This window comes from Caenorhabditis elegans, chromosome II, assembly GCF_000002985.6.
Source record: "Caenorhabditis elegans chromosome II".
Classification (NCBI taxonomy): Eukaryota; Metazoa; Nematoda; class Chromadorea; order Rhabditida; family Rhabditidae; genus Caenorhabditis; species Caenorhabditis elegans.
In genome coordinates, this window is record NC_003280.10 from 12,822,940 (window position 1) to 12,850,068 (window position 27,129).

A 27,129-nucleotide genomic window follows, 5' to 3' on the forward strand; every position below is an offset into this window, starting at 1 on the left:
CCGATTTGCCGGAAATTTTCAATTCTGGAAATTTACCGATTTGCCGATTTGCCGGAAATTTTCAATTCCTGCAATTTGCCGGAAATTTTTAATTCCACCAATTTGCCGATTTGCCCGAAATTTTCAATTCCGGCAATTTGCCGATTATCCAATTTGCCGGAAATTTCACTTCAGGCAATTTGCCGATTTGCCGGAAGTTTCCAATTCCTGCAATTTGCCGATTTGCCGGAAATTTTCAATTCCTGCAATATGCCGATTTGCCGATTTGCCGGAAATTTTCAATTCTGGAAATTTGCCGACTTGCCGGTTTGCCGGAAATTTTCAATTCAGGCAATTTGCTGATTTGCCGGTTTGCCGGAAATTTTCAATTCAGGCAATTTGTTGATTTGCCGATTTGCCGGAAAAAATTCGTTTGCCGCCCACCCCTTCCTCCTTTCAGTAAGGTCTTACTGTCCCCTCCAAGTTCTCACGTTTCGAATGTGAGAATATGAATCTAAACCGCAGACTACAAAATTCAAACAAAATCTTCTCATCTCCTCTCATTCCCCCCAAATACCATTAAATGATCAATCCAACTCTTATCACTATCTGACTACTACCAAAAAGTGGCAACTAATGTATACTCCACCCCCTTTTCTCACGAGTAGCTTAGTCACGCACTTCATACACACCGAGGCATTCAGTATAAATACAAACCAACATTTTGTTCTTATCACTCATCATCCCTTATCAGCCAAGAATGTTCTCCCTTATCTCTTGCCTCATCGCGCTTGTTTATGTGTTCACTGTAGATGCTCAGCTATATCGATATGGTAATGGCCATAATCACCGCAACTACAACTCTCTAAACTATTCCAACAACCAACATCGTAACAACTATTATCAAGGCTACCGTAACCCTTACCAGCGACAAGCCTACCAGGGGTACGGTAATGGTTACAACAACTACTACCAAAACACCTACGCTCAAGCCCAGCCCTACTACGGTGGAGATCGCTACATTGGAAATGGAATCCACGTGGATTCTCACGGAAATGGATATATTGGAGCCAGAGACACCGGGCTCTACATCTTCTGTAGCAGTCGAGGATGCGTGGGAAGAGGTTAATTTTTATGTTTAAGATGATTTTATTTGTATGTACATTATTACCACGACCACTTTCACTATATATTGAACGGGTTTTTGACCTACCTATTGGACAATTTGATATTTTTCGAAATAAATATTGTTTTCTGCCAGAGGATTTTCGGCAACAGTAAATATTTTATTTTAAACCCCAAAATGTTTTCAAAAATCTCTGTATCCGTTCTGACTTGATCGCTAAACTTCAACCTAGTTCTTGCGCGTACCTTATCATTTGGGATTTTATTGGGTTTACATATTTATTGGCTAGACTACGCAATTGATATGGATACCGGGTACGGAAGAAGGATATCTTCCGGTACTTAGTGACAAAAAGGAATGGGCTTGTGTTTAGGCTTAGGCTTAGGCTTAGGCTTAGGCCTAGGCTTGGGCTTAGGCTTGGGTTTAGGATTAGGCTGAGGCTTTGGCTTAGACTCAGGCTTAGGCTAAGGCTTAGGCTTATATTTATGTTTAGGCTTAGGCTTAGACTCAGGCTTAGGCTTGGCTTAGGCTTAGGCTGAGGCTTGGGCTTAGACCTCAGGCTTGGGCTTAGGCTGAGGCTGAGACCTTAGGCTTAGGCTTGGGCTTAAGCTTGGGCTTAGGCTTAGGCTGAGGCTTGGGCTTAGACTCAGGCTAAGGCTTAGGATTAGGCGTCGGCTTAGGCTTAAGCTTAGGCTTAGGCTTAGGCTTAGGCTTAGGCTTAGGCTTAGACTAAAGTTTAGGCATAAGTTTAGGCTTAGGCTTAGACTTAGGCTTATGCCTAGGCTTCTGCTTAGGCTTAGGCTCAGGCTCAGGCTTAGGTTCAGTCTTAGGCCCAAGCCTTGGCTAATATAAAAAACTCGGGATTTATTTTTTGGTAGGTTCAAATAGGAATTCAATTTTGCGTATGAAAATTTACAAAAATGTTAGAAGTCATGGAGAGATATTTAAAATGAAAACATTCTATCTTTAAGTCCCCACACAATCCCGCCCATCTCCTTTTCCTGACACTCCGAACTTTTGAGCCTTTGATCTTATCTGAAGATTCAGTGGATGTTCCCGAAAATTCCAATAAACCTACCCTCTATTCTATTTGTAAGAAAGATTTTACTTCAATAAACCCATGGTTTAGAGAACAGCCAAACCAAAATGTTATTGTTACTACCGTCCAAAAAGAAGCAACTGAAAGAAAAAAATCTTCAAAAATCTGTGTTAGTTTGTTACATGCTGAAAGTCACGTTCTCATTTTTGAAAGTGAACACAAAAGATCATCACGATCAAAATGAACTGGTGGTTCTTTGGTTAAAATATTTTTAATCAAAAAAACTGAAAGTGAATATCGAAAAGTATATCGTAGTTTATTGCCAAGCTACTTTCGAATAATACCATTGTAAATTGTTCCTAATATTATAAAGCTTGCCCTAGAGCGGAATTTATGGATGTACAAAAATTACTGGATTCTCAAACTTTATTCAAAACCAGTGATAAATTACCAAAGAAACATCTACATGAGTTGCTCATCCGTGTAGAATGGTTCCGTATGTTCTCGATTGATTTCCAAGTCGGGCATATCATCAGGAATATGTGTAATTGTGTCATCTTCGCGGACTTTTCTGGCCTTCTTCCTACTGAAAACAGCCTCCCGTGGTGCACTTTTCAGCTTCTTTTCAGTGTCCTGAGGCGGTGGGACCGGCTGAGCTGGCGGTGGCTGCTCACGACAATTATTTTCACCTCGCTTATTTGAATCAACTGCATCTTCCTTACTCTCAGTTTTCCTTTTACAAAAGCACATATTGTCACACCGTCAACACGATATTTGCTCACAGCGAGACCAATTGAAAATTTATGAAATGAATTTTGAAAATTCAATTTTCTGAAAAAAATATCGATTTGAACTTCCGCGGGAATTCAAATTTTGTATTTTTTGTGTTTTTCACGTAAAAAAATATATTTGCTTTTTTGAGACCACAATAGAAATTAAAAACTCTGCGGCAAATGATTTTTTCCGGCAAATCGACAAATTGCCGGAAAATTTCCGGCAAATCGGCAAACTGCCGGAATTGAAAATTTCCGGCAAACCGGCAAATTGCAGGAATTGAAATTTCCGCAAATCGGCAAATTGCCGGAATTGAAAATTTCCGGCAAATCGGCGAATTGCCGGAATTGAAACTTCCCGCAAATCGGCAAATTGGCGGAATTGAAATTTCCGGCAAATTGTGATGTCGCACTTTTTTTTGGAAATTTCAGAATTTCAATTTCAAATGACAAAATTAAACGCATCTTATGAATGTTACCACATCTATTTTGTAATGTAAGGAAAAATTTCAAAAAGACACAGTTTTAAGTGTTTCCTTATCATAAAAAATCCCTCTAAACAATTCCGGCAAATCTGATATTCGGCAAACGCAAATCGGCAATTTGCCAAAAATGAAAATTTCTGGCAAATCGCCGGAATTGAAAATTTCCGGCAAATCGTCAAACCGATAATTTATCGGCAAATCGGCAAGTATTCTGTTGTATTGAAAATTTCACATCCTTCCCAGGGAAATTTTCAGCAATAAAAAAATTCGGCAACTTTTCAAATTGCCAATACTGCCTATTGTTGGAATTTTTCGGCAATTTCCCAAGTTTCAAAAATGTTTTATTTTCAATATTGGCATATATTGGCATAATTTGTCGTTTTGGTACTTTTTTACGGAAACATTTAATATTTCGATATTAGAGTCACTTGAAGCTTTTAAATCTTCAAACCTGCAAAGCTCCCAAAACCTACATTCCCATACTATCACTTCAATAAATCACATTCTACGTATCTCTTTGACCTTGCCACTAAATACCAAATGATCATTTTCCCCTCCTATTTTTGACCCAAAAATTCGGCTTCTCAAATGTGCTACTCCACCCCTTTTTTTCTCACGAGAAGCCAAATACGTCACTCTTCATATATAAAAGCTTCTCTCTTCGTTCATCAAAAACTTATCACCCCCCCCCCCCCACCCCCCTCACAAAAATGTTATCCCTTATCACATGCGTTATCGTCTCGCTGTGTCTGTTCAATGGATTTGTGGAAGCTGGACCATATGGTAATGGTTATTATAACAATTATCGAAACTACAATTATCCGAATCGCAATGGCTATGCAACTTATCAAAACAACTACTACCAAGGCTACCGTAGTCCGTACCAGTACCAGAGGCAAGGCTATAATAACAACTATTACTACCAAAATTCGTATGCCCAACAACCGTATTACACTCAAACCTACTCCAACGGCATTAACTACGACTCCCAAGGAAACTCATTTATTGGCACTAAGGAAAACGGCATATACCTATTCTGTAATGGACATGGATGTCCTGGAAGAGGATAATATTTATGAGCTTTGTACATTTTTTATTTGTAGAACATTTGTGTATAGAAGCGGGTTTAACTTACCATTGCAATACTGTGAACGGTTTAATAAAGTGATATATATATATATATATTTTGATGAATGTTTTTTGTTTAGAAGTGTTTTTGAGAAACATGTACTATTTTTGAGAAACATGTACTAGGACTTGCCGTTCGACAAATCGGCAAATTGCCGGTTTGCCAATTTGCCGTCAATTTTCAATTTCGGCAATTTGCCGGATATCAAATTTGCCAGAAATGCTAAGAGGAATTTTTCATAACACTGAAACACTTAAAACTGTGCCATTTTGAAACTTTTTTCCCGTTTTCTTTAGACATTTTCATAGAATTTGCTTACTTTTCAAATTATACGTAGGAACATTCATAGAATGGATTCATAGAATTGAAATTGAAATTCGGAAATTTCCTTCAAAAAAATTTGCAATACAACCATTTGCCAAAAATTTTCGGCAAATTGCCGTTTTCTGCCAAATTCGGCAAAACGGCAAATTGGAGGTTTGCTGATTTGCCGAAATGTTTAATTCCGGCATTTTGCCGAAAACTTCAATTCCGACAATGTACCGATTTGCCGGAAATTATCAATTCCGACAATTTGCCGAAATTTCAATTCCGGCAATATGCCGGTTTGCCGGTTTGCAGGAAATTTTAAATTCCGGCAATTTGCCGGAAAAAATCGTTTGCCGCTCACCCCCTGATTTGCACCAAGTTATCAGAAACATCAAAATAATAAACAACTTAAATAATATGGCATATTTCATATTCATCTAATACAAGAACGTCTAACATTTAATTTAAAATATACCCGCTATTTCACTTTAGAAAGTTATATCTCAATTAATTTTGAAGATATAAATAAATTATTAACTACAAAACGATAGAAAAAGAAAAGAAATAAATATTTCGTCAGTTGGCAATTTTTAAATCGAAAAAACGATAAATAAGATATAAGCTATCAAAGTTGGGGTGCAATACTAACAGAGGGAATACGGTACCAAAAAGAAATATTTTAGTTCTTTCACAATACTGCAAGGTTCCGGTCAAATACAAAATCAAGAGAAATTGTAGAATTGACATATTTGCAGTTATCAAAAATTTATACTAAAAAAATACGACTTCATTTCCCTTATAACAGTTCAATTATTGAGGTCTCTCGGCGCCAATTACCATCCCACGTCCTCCACCACCACCTCGATGACCACCATGTCTGTGTCCTCCACCTCCATGACGATGACCTCTGTGATGACGGCGACCTCCACCACCACCGCCGCCACCCAAAACTTGGCCGATCAGCACGACTTGTTGCTCACCTCCGTCTTCGCAAGAATCTGAAATATTCAAAAATTAGAGCATCAAAGGACTAAAAAATGCTCACCTCCTCCACCACCACCACCAAGCACAATACCACCATCATTTCCATAATCATCATCGTCGCAGTCTTCAGAATGATCAAATGTGATACTACTGCTGACGATGGCCACCAGGAAAATCGAAAACAAAAGTAAATGCTTCATTTTTCTGCAAAATATCGAGCGCTGAGAGCAGTTTTATAGCCAACCTCCGCAATATGGAGTTGTAAAATGTATGTTTTTTTGAAAGAATAGGTTTTTCTTTCTATGTATCTTGGAATCAGCGGAACAGTTGTTAAATGATGACGATTTATTGCACTTTGAATTTTTTCAGAAAAATATTGATATAAGATTCTGAGAAGTAAGAACACGACCTTCTCGACCAGAAACTTTGATATTTGAGCTTTTTCACAACATCATTCTTTACCTCCTTGTCCCTACAGGCACCCGTGACTCCCAAGGCCATCTCGCCCACCTCTGCCTGAAACCGCCAGCTCCACCAAGGCCATCTGTTGAACGATCAAGTTTAAGCTTTTTGAAACATCTCTCATCATCACCAGTGACTAGTGCAAAGTTATTGCAGATCGATTCGGATAATAATACCATCAGAAGCAACGAACACATCAGTTTTGTGGCTTTTTAAATGCTCCTCCATGAGTTGCATAATATTTTTTAATGCATTTTCATGACAGAAAAGAAAAAAAATTCTAGTAAAAAATATGTGGTAATGAATAGGTTTGTTCTATTTCTATGAAAATTGATGAAGCAAGCAAAAGATTTCTATCTATGCACTAAACTATTGTGTACCATTTACGATATTAAAACACATATGGGGGATTAATGAAAGATATATGTATAACGTATACAAATACTTGCTGCGAAGTATCAAAAATGAAAAATAAAAATACCGTTCAATATGATGAAACCCCCAAGTGCCTCGAAAATCGTTTAAAACTTATAAATAAAACAAGTATTTTTAAATTTAAAAGAAAACAATGACATACAGTGTATTTTTTCCACTTCTACGACTTTAAAGGGGGCGCATTTACGCGCGATGGTCCCGGCATTGGTCTCGCCACGCACCCCAAAAATCAATGGGTGGCGCGTGTCGAGACCATCGCGCATAAATGCGCCCCCTTTAAAGTCGTAGAAGTGGAAAGAAAAATGCACTGTATTCAAATTGCCATGTATATTTTTATTATATAACTCTAAACAATTTTTAGCAAATGCTCAGAAATTGTTTTTCCCGAAAAGAAAACTTGATCCGCTGATACTGTAAAGTTGACCTAAAATAAATTAACATTTCAAAACTAATTTGTTGTGGGAAAAAGCCAGAAATTTTAACAACGATTTTTCGAAATATATATGTACATAACAAGAAAAAAATGAATCACAGGAAAAAAAACCGAATTTAAGTCATTTATGTGCTAGGGAATTCAAGCATAATTCAGCCGTTGTATTTGCTTACTATTGTTGACAAATTTAAATAATCAAAAAAAAAGTTTAGAAAAATTTCATAACTTTTTAAAATGTGATATTTTTTGGTGTCATTTATGTCAAAAATCCTAAGGATGAGATTTGTTGAGCACCTAAAACAAAGTCGACATACATATGAACACAAACAACAATTTTCCTCTTGTTTTCAAAAATTCGATCTCCCATTTCAAAAACTCATCACAAACTCCTTTGTGATAATGTCTGCCGTCTCCAATCTCTTTCTATGGACACAATGTGTCCGGTTACTGTATAACTGTCTGTTTCTCTTGAAACAAGGGTACTACATTGTGTTTGTAGTTAAAAAATAATATAGTGGGAGATAAGATTTAGGTGTATATAAAGAAGTAAAAAATTGTGTGAACTAACTCTATATTTTCTTTTCATTTTGTTGACATTTTATTGTTCTAAAAAATGGAAGCTGAAGGATTCCCCCGTCTATTCCACAACTTTGAGAATGTCCCAGAACCCAAAGAGTGCAAAAAAGTTGGCTCAGTGCCAAGTTACCTAACGGGAACAATGCTTCGTAATGGTCCAGGAATGTTCACCGTTGGAGAGGAAGAATACAAGCATTGGTTCGATGGACTCGGTTTTATGCAGAGATATCATTTTGAGGATGGAAAGGTAGGAAACTGTAAAATATATTCTAAAAATGTGCCAACATTCCAGATGTTCTACTCAGCTCGATACCTGGAATCGGAAGCCTACACCAAGACTGTGGAAGCGCAGAGAATAGTGGCTGGAACATTTGGTACTCTAAGCTTCCCGGACCCATGCAAGACTATTTTCTCGAAATACTTTTCGGAATTCATGAATCACTCAGAGAAACATGACAATTCCAACGTGGCATTCACTCCGGTTGGGGATTCGTTGTATGCGTGCACAGAGACACCACACATGTATCGAGTTGATTTGGATACGCTGAAGACTTTGGAAGCAGCTGATTTTTCGAAATTCGTTGCAGTCCACTCTTGCACCGCCCATCAACTTTATGATGAAAACGGGGACGTCTACAATATTGGATCCCGATTTGGACCTGAATCTGCACATGTCTTCACTGTTACTAAGAACCCGAAGAATCAGAAATCCGAAAACGATCACTCCTGGGAGCATACTTCAAAGATCGGAGAGATCAAGGCATCTGACCCCCTATACCCCACATATATGCACTCATTTGGAATGTCAGAAAACTATTTAGTGATGTTCGAGTCGCCTGTACGGCTTCATCTTCAGAAGTATCTGTTGAGCGAGTTTGTTCGTGCAACCTACCATGACTGCTTGGAATGGCATGGTGATAAGGATGTGAGCATTTTCATTTTGAACAAGAAAACTGGAGAGCAACTACCGCTGACGCTGAAAATGAATCCATTCTTTACATTTCATCATGCCAACACTTTCGAGAAAGATGGATGTCTAGTGATGGATTACTGTAGAATTGAAAATGCAGGGAAGTTCGATACATTGCTGATAAGTAACATGAAGACCGGAGAATTTCAATATGTAAGTTTAAACATTAACCACCTTAAAATAACGAGATATGATCCCAATGAAAACATTTCCAGGACGCGAAATTCCTGCCATACCTCACACGTGTCATAGTTCCAATGTCAGTTTCAAGTTCCGCAAAACCTGGAGACAATCTCCTCAAGTCTGTACCCTGGGCGAGTGGATGTACATCAATTCTTCAGGATGACGGATCGATAAGGCTTACAGAGAGACGGGTTTGCGAGACTTGTAAGTTTTATTAAAATATTTGAGGCTGTGTGATGCCTTTTAAAGATCCCAACTGTGGAACCTCTTTGGAATGTTTCGAAACTTTCCAAAATCTAGTAAATTGAAGTAACGTAACTTTAATATTACAGAAAAATTTTGTTTTCTTACGAACCACAAAAAATCCTGAAATTTTCAGCCATGGAATTCCCTCGCTATCATTGGGAAAAAATCAACATGAAAGAATATAGATACGTCTTCGGATCCACTGTTTTTGGAAGAATTGATGGAAATCTCGCTGGGGTTGGTATTTTCAAAAAAAATTTCTAAGCAAAATCAATATAAATTCAGGTTGTCAAAGCTGACTTGAAATTCGGAAACCACTTGATTTGGAATCGCGAGAACCCGCATCAAATCTGCGGGGAGCCCATTTTTGTCCCAAATCCCGAGGGCATCGAGGAGGATGATGGTAGGCAATTTAAAGAGGATCTACTTATAAAAAGTTTTTTTTTTCAGGAATTCTGATTGTTCCAATTATGTCCAGTTCTGAAAAACAAGTCCCATTTGTGCTGATTTTGGACGCAAAAACTCTAGAGGAAACAGCAAGATTTGAGATTCCAGAGGCCAGAATTCCACTTGGATTTCATGCTTTTTACAAACCCAAGAATTGAATACTGTACCTAATGTATAAATATGATAATTAATAAAATTGTTTCAATATGCATGTAGACTGTTACCGTACATTTTTTGATGTACGGATGTACGGGAAGATTTTTGTAGGGTTACTGTATGATCAATGTAGTACATTGATCATACCAGTACTAGAAATTGACTCTGATGTATCCACTGAAAATCATTTATTTAAAAATCACAAACGAGTTATTTATGTAAATCCATTTCCAAAAAAATTGTTCACACTGGCCCATAGCCTGGCTCTTGACTCTTAAACTCTTCTTCTCCGGGCTCAAACGATGGGAGTTGTGCTCCGACACTCCGCTTCTCTTCTGACCAGCCTCTCGAGATTCTTGGGTAGGATGGATGGCTCTTTTGGAGCAAGAACATCCCGCGAATCGGCTGAAAATTGCAGTTTTTTGTTGAAGTGCCAAAAATTCGAAAAAAAAACGCTTACAATTCCACGCTTTTTGAAATCCATATAAGTGCACAACGCAATTACCGGGACCATCATAAACGGAAACACTGCCAAAAGCCATCCGACGATCTGAAGGTAAAAAAAAAAGTTTCTTTAATTGATGAGCATGTCCTCACATCAAAAACAACTGGATAAACAGCTGATTCTCCTTTGAACGGATAGCCTCGGTTAGCCGTCAAAAAGATCAATACACATCCAAAAATCGGCATAATGAACATCCAATTGAATCCATAATACGGGCTGTTGTGGCCGAAAATGTTTGAAATTCGCGTTCCACGACCCAACATTGACGCGATATCCGCCCGGAAGTTTCGCATTCCATAGATGTAGGAAATGATAATGCACATAGAGGTAGCCGATATCAACGCTCCGAATCCTGAGCCATACTCGTCAAAGAGCGCGAACCAGTAGATTCCAGCCTGGAAAATGTGAGAAGAATTTGAACTGTCTGAGGCATTATGGCTAATGTTTAAACTTACGTCAGTTGTCAGGATGACACCACACAAGAAAAGAAGGAAACAGACTCCAATCACCACGAAGACTCGTTTCTCGCGAAGTCGAGGAAACTTGTCACAAAGGCACGTGCACATCACCTCGACAATAACTGCAAAAAACTTTATAAAGCGCTTCTTGGACGCCCATGTCTAGTACGCAGCAGACATCGATTGGGGTCCAGCGGCGGACCCGTGAAATGTCGGCCGCCTAACAGATGAACAGTACCCACCAAGCAACGTACTAATCCCCAACAAGAACAACATAAAGAAGAAGAGGAAACTCCACAGCCCGGGAAACGGCATTTGATTCATTGCATCCGGGTAGGCGATAAATGCAAGCGTCGTTCCATCCGTCACGACTTTATCTACAGTAACTCCACGTTCTCGGGCCAAATACCCAAGTGTTGAAAAAACAGCGGCTCCACCGATTAAGGACATGGCAGTGTCGCCTATTATTAGGAAAATAGCATCCTAAATCATTTGATTCATCAATTGCTACAAAAAAAACCGCTACAACTAACCCGAAAGCATCGATGATTCTGTTTGTTATAGGATGCAGTATTCATGAGAACACCAAAACCAATTGACAAAGAGAAGCACAATTGAGTCAGCGCAGCGCTCCAGGTTTTAAAGTTGTATAGTGCCACCCAATCCGTTCTTGCCAAAAAATACTTGAGCCCATCACCGGCGCCTTCCAAGGTTACTCCACGAATGAGTAACACAATGATAAGGATATACGGAAGAATTACGGTGACATATGATATTTTTCTAATGAACTTCATTCTTTGAATATCAAAAGAATAGTCAAAGTCCAGCCAACAGACATCGCAATGAAAATTGGCCAGTTGATAGAGTTGATGTCCAATAGTCCCTTTGAAGGTTTTACAATGTAGTTGCTGAAAATTTTGAGTTTTTACAGATGGAAATATGAAAAGGAAACCAACTTGAAAAACTGCTCAGAGGCACCTGTGAGGTTTACATTTGCATAGTCTTTAAAGTCGTGGCAAGACCCGTTCATGAAGATGAGTCGCTTCGGGATGGGGTTTGTGAGGTTCCAGCCGAAGGGCTTCGCACCATTACATCGTTTTTGAGCGGGAATGTCGAAGCAGGTCGCTGAAAAAGTTACGCAGTAGGTGCGAGCCCGTGACATGTGTGCCGCAGAGTACTTGCTTGGCTGCTGCGCCGGACTAATGATGATACCTGTTAAGTGTCGGCTGCACCAAATGAAAAGAAATAAAGCAAAATTTTAAACCTGTAAAATGTCGAGCGCGAAAGCAAATTCAGGAACCAGCTAACTAGTAAGTGCCAGAATTTCCTTTTCACATCATTACTACTGAATGCTCATGGCCTGTAAGATGTCGGCCGCGTTATTAGCAACTTACATCTATCGTTCCACTTATTTTCACAGTGACTCCAATATCCGGAATTCCCAATGACCACATTATACATGTAGACACTGATCCATGACATGAGAAGCATGAATTAAATGCTCACAATTGTCGCCAAACACGCAGCCACCCATCCGAACCCTTCCAGCGCTGGCATGATTCTTCGATACACAAACGGAGGCGATCTTCCTTGATATTGACCCATCGCAAACTCCAAGTAGACACCGGGAAGACCGAAGAGCAATGCACATGTGATGTACGGGATGAGAAAGACCGAACCACCATTTTCATAGGCACGGGACGGGAAACGCCAAATGTTTCCAAGGCCGACGGACATTCCGAGGCAGCTGAGAAGGAACTCGATCTGGAATTCAGAAAGAGATTCGTACCTGTATGGTGTCGGTTGCTAGGGACCTTTACAGGTTGGCAGAATTAGTGACCGGCGTCTCACAGGACCCCCTTTGCATTGCCGCCCGCTTTGCTTGGTCCCGCAAGATGTCCGCTATACCTACTCCAGTATCAAACTTTCTGTCTTCATCCAATGTTGTATTATCTTTATCTTTCTCCATGTTCTGCGAAACAGTTGGAATAAGACTCAAATCCACCGTTTTCTTAGGACCATCATCTGATAGTTTCGTCTCCAGGGAATCGGTATTTGTAGTTTGTGTTCCACTTTTATAAGTATCACCCGTCTTGGATACGTCTGGTGGGCTGTCAGTGGAGTTATCTGGAAATTTTAAAGAATTTTGAAGAAGTTAATCGGAAAGTTACCTGGATTCGACGTCGACATATTCTTTTTTGATAGGAATCTGGTTTCGAATGTTGTTGATACAGAAGTTTCGCAACAATAAATGCTGCCAGAGAAAACGAACAATAAGGAAATAAATGAATTTTTCCGGAAGCAAGCTTCATGTGGCTTTCTGGAAAGGGGGGGGGGTGAGGGGGGAGTGTTTCACGGTAAAATTATTTCAATTTGTTAAAAAAAAATTTTAATTTAAAAAACTACCCCAATCAAAAATCTATCCCGTGAATTGTCAGACGCATTCACATTTCACATGACCACCAAAAAATTGTCGGCTGCAGGAAATGCCAAGACAGGTGCGGCAGACAATATACGGGTTCAACTGCGAGCCTGTCACATGTCAGACGCAACGCACTTCATTGCCTGTGGGGTGCAACCACAACATGAACTATGTTGGACGAACATGTCGAGGTTGGCTGCACTTTTTGGAAACCCTTCGAAGGTGCCCAGCAATTTTTTCAGGCCTGTTAAGTGTCGGCTGCACCGAATTTTTACGTGCTACTCATGTTTTTGGCATCTGGAAAAAAGCAGCCGACACCTTACATTCCTGCGTGGACCCACAAAATGTCGGCCGATGATAGTTAGGAAGCCCCCGCGCTCCTGTGAAATGTCAGCTGCTCTCGATATTAAAAATAAAGTTATAGAAATTATTATTCATTCAACCCGATTGTTATGCAATGTTCATAAAAATAAATACAATTAATATAAATAACTTCTTTGAAAACAATTTCTCAATGAATTTCTGCGAACCACTCAGCCATTTGTCGATCACAATCGTCATCGGTTATCTGCAAAAAAAAGATTTCAGATTTTTTATTGAAACCAAAAAAATTTGCAAAAATGACCTGCGTGTGAATATTTGGGTAGACAAGAAAGTAGAATAAGCAGAAAATGACAAAACCGAAGAAAAACGTCATTTGCGTGATCCAGTGGAACCGATGCATGAACGTTGGTGAGAATTCAAAACAGTTGGAGGATTGGGAAACTGGAAATTTTTGAATTAAAAAAAAACAAAAAAAAAACCAGATTTCTCGGAAATAAAATCCTCACCGTTTCCATTATCCTTTGCTCGATTTTGCCGGCAAACCGGTGACATTGATCCATTTGTTTCCATTTGAACTTGGGTAAACGTGTCCGGGGACATGGAAACTCTAAAACTAGTGAAAATTGGAAAAAGGGACTTGTACAGTGTCGGCTGCTTCTCTGGTCAACACGCAGGCCTGTGAGGTGTCGGCTGTTCACTTTTGTTTTCTAGTTTTCATTTTTCTAAGAAGTGGGGCAGCAGCGGACACTTCACGGGACATAGCAGGTCGGCAGCGGACACCTAATGGGAAATGGAAACTACCCCTGTGATTTCCAAGACGCAAGAAGCCGACATGTAACAGGACATCGCAACGACCTATCTAAGAGGCTAGCAGCCGACACCTCATGGGGTATCTCAATCACCTATGTGGCCAGCAGCATATGCCTCATCAGGAAGTAACCCGTAGAATGTCGGCTGCTCCTTGAATTTCTCATTAAAAACTAACTTTTTAACTGCAGGATTCTCATACGTAAACCCTTCGGATCCATTAACCGCCGGCGACCCGATTCCATTTACCAGACGTAACATTGGTAGCATTCCAGCGGCGACAATAGATGTGTCTCTGAAGTTTTTTACTTAATTAGCGTATTCTTTTCTAAGCTTCATATATTCAAAAAATCATTTTCACAAAATATCAGAAAGATGGATAGAAAAAGAAGTAAACCACAATGCATTCTCCCATGCACACTGTTCCTCACTCTGGGCTCTTCTCCACATCCATTTTCAGCGACGCGTCCTGAACCTCGGAAGTTGTGACTGTTGTGAAATTGTCCGCGGAGATACTCGTCGGCATCATCTCGATCATTTCCATTGGTTCAAGACGGGTAAGTGTACATTCGTGACCAACTTGCGACAGTTTGTACAGGGATGAGTTAGTTCGGAAAATGGAAAACAAGGTGAATGATTGGTTGGGTTAACATAGGAGGATAGTAATAGATGAGGTTTGACCTTTCATGACAACCCGTGAAGAGTCGGCTGCTAGCATTGAGCAAACAGTTCAAGAGTAGCAAGAACCTGCAGCCGACAACTCACGGGACTACGCGCTGATCAGTACAAAATTCAATGGCGACTTTCCATTGAAGTATTTTGGTTATGAAAGTAATATAGAAAATAAGGTAATAACTTCCAAAAAATTAATTCACTCACCTGGTGATCAATAACCTTTGACGCATATACTTCACTGCCGCCAGTTTTATCAGTGACAGAAATACGATGCAAAAGCAAACTCCTGAAAAGCCTACTTGAAGGTCCGATTCTTGAAAATATGCAAACCTAAATAAACATCCATCGCTTTGATATAACTAACACGTGGCATAACTTCATTATACGAGAAGAGCAGGAAAGTAATCGTCAGGATAATAGAGATCATGTCCTGAAAACTTTTTAGCTACTATTTTTGTTATCGATATTCCGCAAATTCCAATTAGTTTGAAAAAAAAAAAAAAAAACCAACTTGGAATGAAGTCTCATTCTCCATCCACAAAGAAACCCAGGACGTAATGACGACGGCTGTAGAGGGAATAATTAGCTGCAGGAAGCAGAAGCCGGCTGCTCGATTGAATACGAAGCACACGTATAGACGAGAATAGTCACCTGAATGGAAATTGGAATTATCTCTAATTTAGTGACCTAGCTGTTTCCCAGACTAAGCCAGCCAAGTAGCATATTATTAATTATAAAGATACCTAATTTATGACTTACTTGATAGAAATTTACTAAAGTTCCACGTGATGTCAGCCTGACGCCAGGCTGTCCCATCACGGTTTGATCTACAAAAAATGCGGGAATTTTTTGGCCAAAGACTGTGACGTCAGCACGTTCTTAACCATGCAAAATCAGTTGACAACTCTGCGTCTCTTCTCCCCTATTTTTTATAGATCTACGTAAATCCTCGTGCAATTCAATAAGCCTTTAAATATATGTCAGTGCAGGATTACTGGTTGCTATTCATTAATAAGACTTTTGCCAATAAAAATACCTACCTGTCGCATAACTTTCCACACGACTTGTCACATAAGCCTCCTTGACCTGAAAATCTGGCAGCCGAATCTTATGAAGCTTCAGCGACTGGATAGCTCCAGTAGACCACAGATACTTGACCTTGTCTGCGGTGTAACCATCTAAAAAATTTGAAAAATGTCTCATTGATAACATTGGAACTCAATAACTTACAACTCTCGAATCCCATCTTGCACAGCTGGGTGTCGAATGGGAATAGAGTTAGGTCCATCCCACAAGTGAGTATCAACGAGAGCCGCCTGCTGTAAAGGATGCTTCCGTTGTTGCGAAGTCTGCAAAGATCCACAGAAAATGTAAAACTACGTATTTGTAATTTTAAAATGTTTCATATCTAATATCAGTATTTCTTTTTTACATGCTCGGCTACCTAGGTTCAGGCAACTAGACTCAAGTCTGAAGTGTTCCTTTTCAATTTTTAAGTTAATTCGCGATGTGCTCACTGAGCACAGAACTGTAAAATTAATGTAGACCAGGGGTGTGCGGCAAATGTCAGAGAAGAACCAACCCTACCTCAACAGTGACCTGTGCGTTATCGACTGCCTTCTGGGGTTCTTCGAAGAAATCGCATTCGGCACAAACGTATCTGGATGCCATAAATAATTCGAGTAACTCTCATGCAAAGAGATCTCCGTCTTATTCTTGAATTTATCCCGGCTATACGTCAGCCTTGGGTCTCGCCACGACTCTCGATAGAACATTTCAATGGAGTAATCCATGGTGACTTCAGACACCGAACGAATGTTGCTGACCACTATGGACACATTCACATGAACTGGCCCGTCATAGCCATCGTCAGGCACCTGACGATGATCGTATTTGATACTTCGTAGGAATTGCAGAAAGTCGTGGGTTTCACTGAAAGTTTTTTGATTTTTAATTAGAAGAAATCCCAGGAAAAAAAATAAGAAAAATAAAATACAATACCCCTGCTCGAAAATAGAAGCCTTGTCGTAGATAGCATTATCAATCTCATCTTGCATCTCTTCATCCTCAGAATCATCAGCGGAGTTGGACTTTTTTCGCAGACGCAGAGCAGCACGGACTCCGGAGCAAATCTTAACATTATTTTTGCTTACTAAAATTTAATTTTCCATTCGGATCCTCGAAAAAAAATCCCACCTGAACCATTTCCATAATCACTAGCACCAGTAGCACTATCTTCCCGAACTCCATTCTTTTCGAAACCAATGACGTCATCGCATATTTGTTGGGTACTTTCTGCAAAAAGAAATTCAAATTCAAAAAGTTTGCGAAAATTTTTGGAATACTGAAAAGTAGAGTGAAGAAGAGGGTATGTAAAACTGAGAAGAATAGAATGAGAAAAAAGTGGAGAAAAATACATGATTTTTTAGTTTATGAGCCCAGTGGGAAGGAAGGAACATCATGAGAAGAAGTCGTGAGGGAGTAAGTTTTTGATAAAATTGAGAATAAATAGGGTACAAATTGTTGAGCTCTACTGGAAATGCGTCCTAAAAATTAAAGTTTTATATAGCTTTTCTAAGGGTTTGAGCAGTTTTTCTGAAATTGCAAACTACAAACTACAAACTGCAGATTAAAAACTACAAACTACAACCTTAGAATTTTAAATTTGCAAGTTATATGGTTGACTTGATGTATTAGCATTTTAAAATTGTTAAATGTATTATACCAAGGAACGAACTTTGAGCCATAAATTACAAACTATAAACTACAAACTATAAACTACAAACTACAAACTACAAACTACAAACCACACTCTTCAAACTACAAAGTATGAAATGAAATTACTAACTAAAAACAATACCTTGTATCCTAAGTGGTAAAGCAACTTTAACTGTAAACTACATATTGCAGACGGCAAGCTAGAAACTAGAAACTAGAAACTAGAAACTACAAACTATAATGTTGCAAACTTGAATTTCTAGACGTATGAATTTCTGTCAGGCGAGCTAGAGCCGAGAGAGAACCATTTCCTAAAAATTAAAATAAATTTTGTTAAATTTTTAAAAACAAAATAAAATAAATTTTGTTAAATTTTTAAAAACAAAATAAAAGTCTATTTCGCTTTCCGAACTCAACACAAAAAGAAACAAAAACTGTGGCACTTTCACTTTATGTTAGGTTATAAATCAACAGAGAAGAGCATCACTGGACGCAAAGAAATACATATAGAATTGAGAAGGATAAATATGTGAAAGCTAAGAGACTGGTACGTAAAAGTGAACAAAAGAAAACCAAATTATCGGTTTCCTGGTGAAAATAATAATTCCCATTTGAAAAACACTGAAAATTGGGTTTTCCGCCGCCACCGCTGCTGACGTTGCTGCAAGAATTTATGTGAACAGTAGTCGGATGTTTTTGGAAAATTTTTTAGTAGCCGAGCTGAAACCAAAATATATAAAAATTAGAGAAAAATAAGTTTTTTTTTCTAATTGAATGAAGTCCAATTTAATTTTTCAACATTTTAAAAACTAAAAATTTTTTGGCCAACTTTAAAAAAAAAACAGTTAGCCGGGTGTAAGCAAGTGGTCCAAAATGTTTTTAAAATATTTTTCTTTTGTCAAAAATTTCCCCCAGAAGAAGAAAAGGAATGTAAAAAAGCCGACCAATTGTCAATCATTTTGATGTTCTCCACAATGTTCGAGAATGGGTGCCGGGTACAGATGAACCAACAAGTTGGGTGGGAATAACTTTTTTGGAATTTTAATATTTTTTTTAAAGTTTTGCAAAAAAAAATGAAAATTGAAATTTTTTGAAATAAAATTTTACAGCTTCTATTTTCTAACTTTCAATTGTAAAATTACTTGATAAAAACTTTACAATGTAGGCAGCAGGGATGTTCGGCAAATTCTGCAAATTTACCGCACACCTCTGGAAGACAGGCATATTTCTAGGTGTGCCTGCCTATTGAAAACCGGGAAAGTGTCTAGCCAAAAAAAGCTAAAAAGTATTATAGGAAAATTTTGAATAATCCGCTAAAAGACAAAAAAAACAGCAACTAAAATAAAAACACATTGCTCCAGCCACCAGAAAAAAAAAGAGCAAGATCATAAAAAAGAGCTTCTGGTGCTCCGAGTGAGGCATTGAATGTGCTCTGCGGACAACGACGATCATCAACTGCTCCTCTTTTTTTCAGTGGGGGAGATTCATATTCCATGGGTTCTATTTAGAGGAGGCGAGCACATTTTTCAAGTTGGAACAAAATGTCCCTGGAGGTTAGATGGTCTTTACCAAAAAAACATTCGACTACTAGAGTTTAGGTTTTTAAACTTAGGCAGGCATGCCTTATGGCAGGCGTAGGTCGCCTTGAAGGTGGAGTACCGAAATCTGAGACTTTGTTGTTTTAGACTTAGATTCAAAATGACTCAAAACTACCGAATTTCGTAATGAGACGTTATGAAACTGTCTTAAAAAACAAGTTATGGTGGTTCAATGTTCTGGAAAAAAGGCTCATTTTGGACTAAAATTGCGACATCGAGAAGTTGGCAAAAATTTTTGGTTTTATCTGAAAATGAGCCTCTTTTCCAAAACTTTAGGGTCATTTTAGGACTAAAAAAACAGTATCAGATTCCGGTACTCCACCTTTAAAGGGGGTTTGGCCATGCTCACTCAATCAAAAGAGCTCGAAAAACAGCTCAAAGCGAATAAAGTTCTTCTAAAAATCATCAAATTTCAGAGACCCCCTCTCGGGAAAAGCTGAAAATGAAGAGCAAAAGGGAGAAAAAGAGGTTAAAAGTAGACAAAAAGCCGAAAAAACAACAAATAAAAGAATGTGCTTTGGGAATCTCATTTGTGTTGGGGCCCCTCCTTTTCACGACGACGTTTCATTTCCAAATTGTTTCCCTCTTTCATTTGTGTAGGGGGTGGGGGGGGGGGCTTTAAGCCAGCTTTTAATCAAAAATTTAAAGTTTTCGGGAGAAAATTTGGAAAATTAGAGGAATTTCGACGACTTTAGAGGAAATTATTTGGGAATTCAAAGATCACAATAACAAGCGCTATTTTTGTTGTAAAAAAGTGGAAGTGAAATTTTCTAAATTACTGATCTGAAACTTTGGAGGGAAACTTTGCGGTTAAAAAGGTGCCAGGCGTCCCATTACGGTTTGATCTACAAAAAATGCGGGAGTTTTTTAACCAAAAAAATGTGACGTCAGTACGTTCTTAACCATGTGAAATTAGTTGAGAACTCTGCGTCCCTTCTCCCGCATTTTTTAGATCTACGTAGATCAAGCCGAAACGAGACACTCTGGCACCACGTGAGTCTCAGAAGCCTCATCCATTTTGTGGGAGGAGTCTCGGAGATCCCGTCCATCTTCTTGCGTCAGAATTTTATGAAGAGTTCGATTTTTTTAAATTTTTAAGAAAAATTGAAGACCAATAGAAGGTAAAGTTTCGAAGAATTCGCATGAAAATTTGAGAAAAAAATAGAATTTACAAACTTCAAAACATTGAGTAAAAATTTCAATTTTTAACTAATTTTAGGCCATTTTTTGAGCCGTCATAACTATTTTTTTGAGAAGTTTTCAAGAAGTTTCATTATGAAATTTGGTGTTTTCAGACAATTTTGAGTCTGAAAAAGCAATAAAAAATTCGACTACACCACTTTTAAAAAATTGCCAAAAATCGAAAAACTCAAAATCAATATTCAAAAAAAAAGAAACAAATATACAATCTTGTAGTGCTCAACATTACATACATCCACACATTTACTTTTATACGACACGATCGTTGCGGTCTCCGTCATTCGCAGCATCCCGGAGCACACAAAAAGTACTTACTCCCACTCATTTCAAGAATTTGGAGGGAGGGAGGATAACAGATGAGGCGGGCGGGGACACAAATGAACAGAAACATATGTATTCCATCGATATTTCCGATTTTCAATCGAACGTAGAAATATTGAACATGGTGGGAAGCCACAGAGAGTAAAATATAGTGGGAAGCCACAGAGAGTAAAATATAGTGGGAAGCCACAGAGAGTAAAATATAGTGGGAAGCCACAGAGAGTAAAATATAGTGGGAAGCCACAGAGAGTAAAATATAGTGGGAAGCCACAGAGAGTAAAATATAGTGGGAAGCCACAGAGAGTAAAATATAGTGGGAAGCCACAGAGAGTAAAATATAGTGGGAAGCCATAGAGAGTAAAATATAGTGGGAAGCCATAGAGAGTAAAATATAGTGGGAAGCCACAGAGAGTAAAATATAGTGGGAAGCCATAGAGAGTAAAATATAGTGGGAAGCCATAGAGAGTAAAATATAGTGGGAAGCCATAGAGAGTAAAATATAGTGGGAAGCCATAGAGAGTAAAATATAGTGGGAAGCCATAGAGAGTAAAATATAGTGGGAAGCCATAGAGAGTAAAATATAGTGGGAAGCCATAGAGAGTAAAATATAGTGGGAAGCCATAGAGAGTAAAATATAGTGGGAAGCCACAGAGAGTAAAATATAGTGGGAAGCCATAGAGAGTAAAATATAGTGGGAAGCCATAGAGAGTAAAATATAGTGGGAAGCCATAGAGAGTAAAATATAGTGGGAAGCCACAGAGAGTAAAATATAGTGGGAAGCCACAGAGAGTAAAATATAGTGGGAAGCCATAGAGAGTAAAATATAGTGGGAAGCCATAGAGAGTAAAATATAGTGGGAAGCCATAGAGAGTAAAATATAGTGGGAAGCCACAGAGAGTAAAATATAGTGGGAAGCCACAGAGAGTAAAATATAGTGGGAAGCCACAGAGAGTAAAATATAGTGGGAAGCCATAGAGAGTAAAATATAGTGGGAAGCCACAGAGAGTAAAATATAGTGGGAAGCCATAGAGAGTAAAATATAGTGGGAAGCCATAGAGAGTAAAATATAGTGGGAAGCCATAGAGAGTAAAATATAGTGGGAAGCCATAGAGAGTAAAATATAGTGGGAAGCCACAGAGAGTAAAATATAGTGGGAAGCCATAGAGAGTAAAATATAGTGGGAAGCCACTATATTTTACTCTCTAGGCTTCCCACTATATTTTACTCTCTGGCTTCCCACCATATTTTACTCTCTGGCTTCCCACTATATTTTACTCTCTGGCTTCCCACTATATTTTACTCTCTGGCTTCCCACTATATTTTACTCTCTGGCTTCCCACTATATTTTACTCTCTGGCTTCCCACTATATTTTACTCTCTGGCTTCCCACTATATTTTACTCTCTGGCTTCCCACTATATTTTACTCTCTGGCTTCCCACTATATTTTACTCTCTGGCTTCCCACTATATTTTACTCTCTGGCTTCCCACCATATTTTACTCTCTGGCTTCCCACTATATTTTACTCTCTGGCTTCCCACTATATTTTACTCTCTGGCTTCCCACTATATTTTACTCTCTGGCTTCCCACTATATTTTACTCTCTGGCTTCCCACTATATTTTACTCTCTGGCTTCCCACTATATTTTACTCTCTGGCTTCCCACTATATTTTACTCTCTGGCTTCCCACTATATTTTACTCTCTGGCTTCCCACTATATTTTACTCTCTATGGCTTCCCACTATATTTTACTCTCTATGGCTTCCCACTATATTTTACTCTCTATGGCTTCCCACTATATTTTACTCTCTGGCTTCCCACTATATTTTACTCTCTGGCTTCCCACTATATTTTACTCTCTGGCTTCCCACTATATTTTACTCTCTGTGGCTTCCCACTATATTTTACTCTCTGGCTTCCCACTATATTTTACTCTCTGGCTTCCCACTATATTTTACTCTCTGGCTTCCCACTATATTTTACTCTCTGGCTTCCCACTATATTTTACTCTCTGGCTTCCCACTATATTTTACTCTCTGGCTTCCCACTATATTTTACTCTCTGGCTTCCCACTATATTTTACTCTCTGGCTTCCCACTATATTTTACTCTCTGGCTTCCCACTATATTTTACTCTCTGGCTTCCCACTATATTTTACTCTCTGGCTTCCCACTATATTTTACTCTCTGGCTTCCCACTATATTTTACTCTCTGGCTTCCCACTATATTTTACTCTCTGGCTTCCCACTATATTTTACTCTCTGGCTTCCCACTATATTTTACTCTCTGGCTTCCCACTATATTTTACTCTCTGGCTTCCCACTATATTTTACTCTCTGGCTTCCCACTATATTTTACTATCTGGCTTCCCACTATTTTTTACTCTCTGGCTTCCCACTATATTTTACTCTCTGGCTTCCCACTATATTTTACTCTCTGGCTTCCCACTATATTTTACTCTCTGGCTTCACCGATTAATTTACTATATTACGCAATAAAGATTAGAATTATAGAAATTTTATTAGAAATAATGATTAGTTATGTGATTAAAACAAAAAAAAAGTAGATTAACATCTTTAGAATTAAAACAAATGACAAGAATTTTAGAAATATCGGTATTAAAATTAGAGAACACAATTGAATTTGGAGTATATGGAGCATAATATAAAGAAATGGAGTGAGTAGTAAAACTACTGAAAAGTTACCAAATTTCGTAGTCAATCTGCTCCAATAACTGAATCTTCATTTTCAGCATAAAACCAAGTTGTGCAGCAAGTCCTGATTCAAGATTTTCTAGGCAGGCTTCCACGTGGCTATTCTTGAATTGGCTGAGTGTAATTGGCATTTTAAGGAAGACATGCAATGTGCAGGAAATCTAAAAATTAAAGGAATATTTTTCTAAAAATACCGATTTTCCAACTAACCATGAAATCATCGCCATCTTCCAGAAATCCTTTCATTTGAGCCATCACAGAATCGGTGACTGTTTCGGCATTGCGAAAAGTTGTTTCCATGAACATTTTGAAGAACTCTTGTCGCTCTCCAGCGATTTCTATGGCTTGAAGATGCTTGATATGATTCATCAGAAGTTCGGCATCCTCGTTATGACTTCCATAGCAGTAGATCAAGTATTGGATATCATACTTTCGAAGCAATGCCAATGGATAGAAGAATGCTCCAGTGAATTGAATTGCTGCAGAGATCTGAAATATTGATTAGATTAGTTAATTATAAATTTCAAATTTTATAGCTTCCACTTACCACATCACTTCTTCCTGATTTAATACATCCTGCAAGGAACACCATGCAGATTTCAGAGACCAGTGCTTGATCCTGTGCATGTCTTCTCATAACTTCCGCGTGATCTTCCATATCAAGCTCCTCATCTGTGAAAACCCCTGATTCCGTCTCACTGATAACAGACTCGTTATCATTGAAATCAACTACTTCCTGATCTACTTCCTCGACACCTTCTTCTTCAAAAGCATCCATCTCATTATCAGCTTGTTCCTCGGCTTCATCTTCCTCCAAAAACTCATTCCGGAGAAGCATCGCATCAACATCTGAGATAATCTTGTCAGCTTCTTCCATCTGTCCCTGGTATTCCATTGCTTTTCGGAAAATTCCAAACTCATCATAAGCGTTCAAAGTTAGGCCAAAACTGACAATAATGTCGAAGCAGCTTCTGGTAAGTTCGAAATCGTTTAAATTGATTAAGGAACATGTAAGTCGAAGCAAAAACTCCTCCGGCTGATGCTGATCCTTGCAAATTCTTACGAATTCCTTCAACATATACGATTTTTCCTGTGCAAGTTCATCGTTTTTCCAGACAAGAACACTGTGGGACAAGCTTTGCGCAGCTTTATTGAATGGAGCATACTCGGCTACAAGAGCTGGGAAGTTGTGTTTCTCCAGAATATCCATGGATACTTGCATATCGGCTAGTTGGGTGATGAGTGGAGTGATCTGAAAATTTAAAATTTAAAAGATTTAGATTTTTTTTAGAAGTCAAAATTTTGAAAAATTATTTTATTATTTCGTTAACTAACCATATCATCATTTCTTGTTCTAATGGTTCTGGCAAGAAGATGCATCATGTACTCGTTCTTGTTCATTTTTGAAAGTGGAGAATTTGTTCTGAAAGTTAAAAATTACAGTATAAAGATAAGGGAAAAAGGAAGCACAGAACTCCAGAGAAGCTCAGAAAGAGGAAGGTGGGTAAATGAATGTACCAATGAATGAATGAATGATGATATACCAAAACCTATAGGACCTATCGCTCCGCCCCCTACAACGCTCGTAATTTGCAAAAAATCGATAAAGATGTAGGGTATGGGATTTATGGTAGGTGGAGGTACGATACCGGAACGAATAACAAAATATGTACATATTATCGATCAAATTAGGTACCATGTTTACAACTGGTTTTAAAGGTGCACGATGGGAAAATGTATAAACAAGGTTAGATAAGAAATAAGGAACTTTGAATGTTACTGGTTTTTGGAAATTAAAAAGGATTTTAGGTTAGAACTCAAAAAAATGAAAAAAAGATATAATGTGAAGTTGTGTTTGAAAAGTAAATTTTATAGGTTTCGCGAACACAATTTCTGGAAAATAAACTTTTCATTGGTAGGAAATCTGAAAAAAATATTTTTTTGAGCAATGCCTTAGGTTTGAGCCACTAAAATATATATACGTACTTAAAACTTTATAAACAAGTTGCAATTGAACAACTTCCAAACTTGTGACTTACTCCACTATTTGACAGAAAATTATAGATTAAAAAACATCAATTTCTTTTTGGAAGGTTACACTATGACTGATGGAAACACTATCGATAAAATAAAACTACATTCATGCAAAAAACCTATAGAAACATCAATTTGGATTAATTTAAAACTTAACATTTTATGAAAAATCCTAATGAATTGATGGTAATTCGAGAATATGTCAATCCTAATACTTGGTAGATATTTTGGTATAAACTTTGGTAGATTTTTATTTATTTTGGTACATTTTTTGGTAGCCACTGTAATGTCTGATTTCCTTCTACGTCGGAAAGTACATATTTAGTGGTAAGATGACTAAGAAAAAATTGAAAAAAATCAGGTTGAATATGAATTAATTCGCTGTCTTAAAACTTTCTATTTTGAAAAAGAGGCGAAATGTTATTCAGAAATAAATCTGAAAATAGTGACCAAATAATTTCAAAAAATTCAACCTTAAAAATAGGTGGCTTTTGAGGAATTGCAGTGATTTATTCTATTTTTAAAATATGGCAGCTTATATCTCAGTTGTTTTTTTTTTAAATTGAAATTATCAACTGGAATAATAATTTATATTTTTTTAAATTCTATCATTTTATAGAAAAAAATATGCATTTTTTTTCGGTGGTCTAAAACATTTGAACTCGTGACTTTTGGAGTTCTAGCGTTCACCACCCAATTTTAAATCAAATGAATAATAACTATAATATGAAAGTCGCAAGCTCAAGCTTGTATCAAGCTTTTAGTTATGAATTTTTAAGTAATAAACATGTTGTGCAAATTTCAGAAATAACGAACTGTAAAGCTTGAATTTTATTATAAGTGTACTTCTAAGATATCGCAGGAATGTTTTCGAAGTTGTGATAAGTGTTTAAATTTAGTTTCTATAATATAAGTATTAAAATTGTGCAAACAAGTTAGTAGAATTTTAGAGATTTATTGCAAATTGTATAATATATTTATAAGACTTCCGATTATTTCTCACTATTCACTATTACTGAGTCCTGGCAGGGGTGGGCGGCAAACGACCTTTTCCGGCAAATCGGCAAATCGGCAAATTGCCGGAATTGAGATTTCCGGCAAGTCAGCAAATTGTCTTAATGGAAAATTTCCGCCAAACCGGCAAATTTCCGATTTGCCGAAATTGCCGAAAATTTTAGGCAAATTGTGGTTTTGCACTTTTTTTTTTTTGAAAACTTCAGAACTTCAATTTCAAATGGCAAAAATAAACCCATTCTACGAATGTTCCTACATCTATCTTGAAAATAAGCAAATTCTGTTAAAATATGAAGAAAAAATGGGAAAAAATCCAAAAAGGCACAGTTTTAAGTGTCACCGTCTTATAAACAATCCTTCTAAACATTTCCGGCAAATCTGATATCCGGCAAACGGCAAATCGGCAAACCGGCGATTTGTCAATTTGCCGAATTTGCCGGCAAATAAATTTTCCGAATGGCAATCGCAGCCCTCCCCTGAGTCCTGATATTTCCTACTAAAATGTTGAATAGTAATACTATGCTTCATTTTGGTATCTTATTTTTTTAGTACATATTTATCCACATATAATTCGTTCAAATTTATTTTCAAATGTAGTCATCAAAAA

At 37.9% G+C, this 27,129-nt stretch overlaps 6 protein-coding genes, 1 non-coding gene and 2 pseudogenes across 10 annotated transcripts; 4 read left to right on the top strand and 5 right to left on the bottom strand.

The window, feature by feature from the left end:
- Positions 1-739: 739 nt before the first annotated feature.
- Y46G5A.36 (FIP (Fungus-Induced Protein) Related) lies at positions 740-1,108 on the top strand (the record flags this gene model as incomplete). Its single annotated transcript, NM_001267428.3, has 1 exon — positions 740-1,108. One exon carries the CDS (start codon positions 740-742, stop codon positions 1,106-1,108), a length of 369 nt encoding a protein of 122 aa, NP_001254357.1.
- Positions 1,109-2,606: 1,498 nt separating this feature from the next.
- Y46G5A.37 lies at positions 2,607-2,894 on the bottom strand (annotated as a pseudogene). The gene has a single exon. A coding segment is annotated over exon 1 (288 nt).
- A 1,218-nt stretch (positions 2,895-4,112) lies between these two features.
- Positions 4,113-4,472, top strand: Y46G5A.38 (FIP (Fungus-Induced Protein) Related; the record flags this gene model as incomplete). The annotated part of the gene is made up of 1 exon (NM_001276751.3): positions 4,113-4,472. One exon carries the CDS (start codon positions 4,113-4,115, stop codon positions 4,470-4,472), a length of 360 nt encoding a protein of 119 aa, NP_001263680.1.
- Positions 4,473-5,613: 1,141 nt separating this feature from the next.
- Positions 5,614-6,024, bottom strand: Y46G5A.23 (FIP (Fungus-Induced Protein) Related; the record flags this gene model as incomplete). The annotated part of the gene is made up of 2 exons (NM_064327.4): positions 5,614-5,838; positions 5,886-6,024. The coding sequence occupies 2 exons, from the start codon at positions 6,022-6,024 to the stop codon at positions 5,651-5,653; spliced, it is 327 nt and encodes a 108-aa protein (NP_496728.1). The 3' UTR covers positions 5,614-5,650.
- Positions 5,697-6,413, top strand: Y46G5A.46. The gene is made up of 2 exons (NR_101765.1): positions 5,697-6,092; positions 6,194-6,413.
- A 1,323-nt stretch (positions 6,414-7,736) lies between these two features.
- bcmo-1 (Beta,beta-carotene 9',10'-oxygenase) lies at positions 7,737-9,778 on the top strand. The gene is made up of 6 exons (NM_064328.5): positions 7,737-7,977; positions 8,023-8,853; positions 8,916-9,087; positions 9,263-9,366; positions 9,415-9,532; positions 9,580-9,778. The coding sequence occupies exons 1-6, from the start codon at positions 7,768-7,770 to the stop codon at positions 9,732-9,734; spliced, it is 1,590 nt and encodes a 529-aa protein (NP_496729.2). The 5' UTR covers positions 7,737-7,767; the 3' UTR covers positions 9,735-9,778.
- Positions 9,779-9,975: 197 nt separating this feature from the next.
- Positions 9,976-12,885, bottom strand: snf-4 (annotated as a pseudogene). The gene is made up of 10 exons: positions 12,867-12,885; positions 12,485-12,822; positions 12,090-12,459; positions 11,652-11,820; positions 11,229-11,603; positions 10,938-11,178; positions 10,693-10,817; positions 10,330-10,632; positions 10,193-10,282; positions 9,976-10,137 (listed from the first exon to the last, which is right to left on the bottom strand). Coding segments are annotated over exons 1-10 (2,192 nt in total).
- Positions 12,886-13,540: 655 nt separating this feature from the next.
- Positions 13,541-17,218, bottom strand: lgc-35 (Gamma-aminobutyric acid receptor subunit beta; the record flags this gene model as incomplete). 2 transcript variants are annotated; one of them, NM_001027267.5, is made up of 12 exons in its annotated part: positions 13,541-13,685; positions 13,743-13,882; positions 13,948-14,048; positions 14,427-14,543; positions 15,128-15,209; positions 15,254-15,353; positions 15,435-15,574; positions 15,964-16,101; positions 16,154-16,272; positions 16,511-16,855; positions 16,925-17,055; positions 17,120-17,218. In NM_001027267.5, 12 exons carry the CDS (start codon positions 17,195-17,197, stop codon positions 13,629-13,631), a joined length of 1,548 nt encoding a protein of 515 aa, NP_001022438.1. The 2 variants fall into 2 exon arrangements, with proteins under 2 accessions (NP_001022438.1, NP_001379306.1); NM_001393216.1 differs by lacking the exons at positions 15,128-15,209; positions 15,254-15,353; positions 15,435-15,574; ... (3 more) ...; positions 16,925-17,055; positions 17,120-17,218 and adding an exon at positions 14,680-14,702 and having other exon boundaries at positions 13,629-13,685.
- A 6,043-nt stretch (positions 17,219-23,261) lies between these two features.
- pes-10 (Patterned expression site protein 10) lies at positions 23,262-24,897 on the bottom strand. The gene is made up of 4 exons (NM_064331.8): positions 24,810-24,897; positions 24,022-24,726; positions 23,685-23,963; positions 23,262-23,635 (listed from the first exon to the last, which is right to left on the bottom strand). The coding sequence occupies exons 1-4, from the start codon at positions 24,873-24,875 to the stop codon at positions 23,462-23,464; spliced, it is 1,224 nt and encodes a 407-aa protein (NP_496732.1). The 5' UTR covers positions 24,876-24,897; the 3' UTR covers positions 23,262-23,461.
- Positions 24,898-27,129: the final 2,232 nt, after the last annotated feature.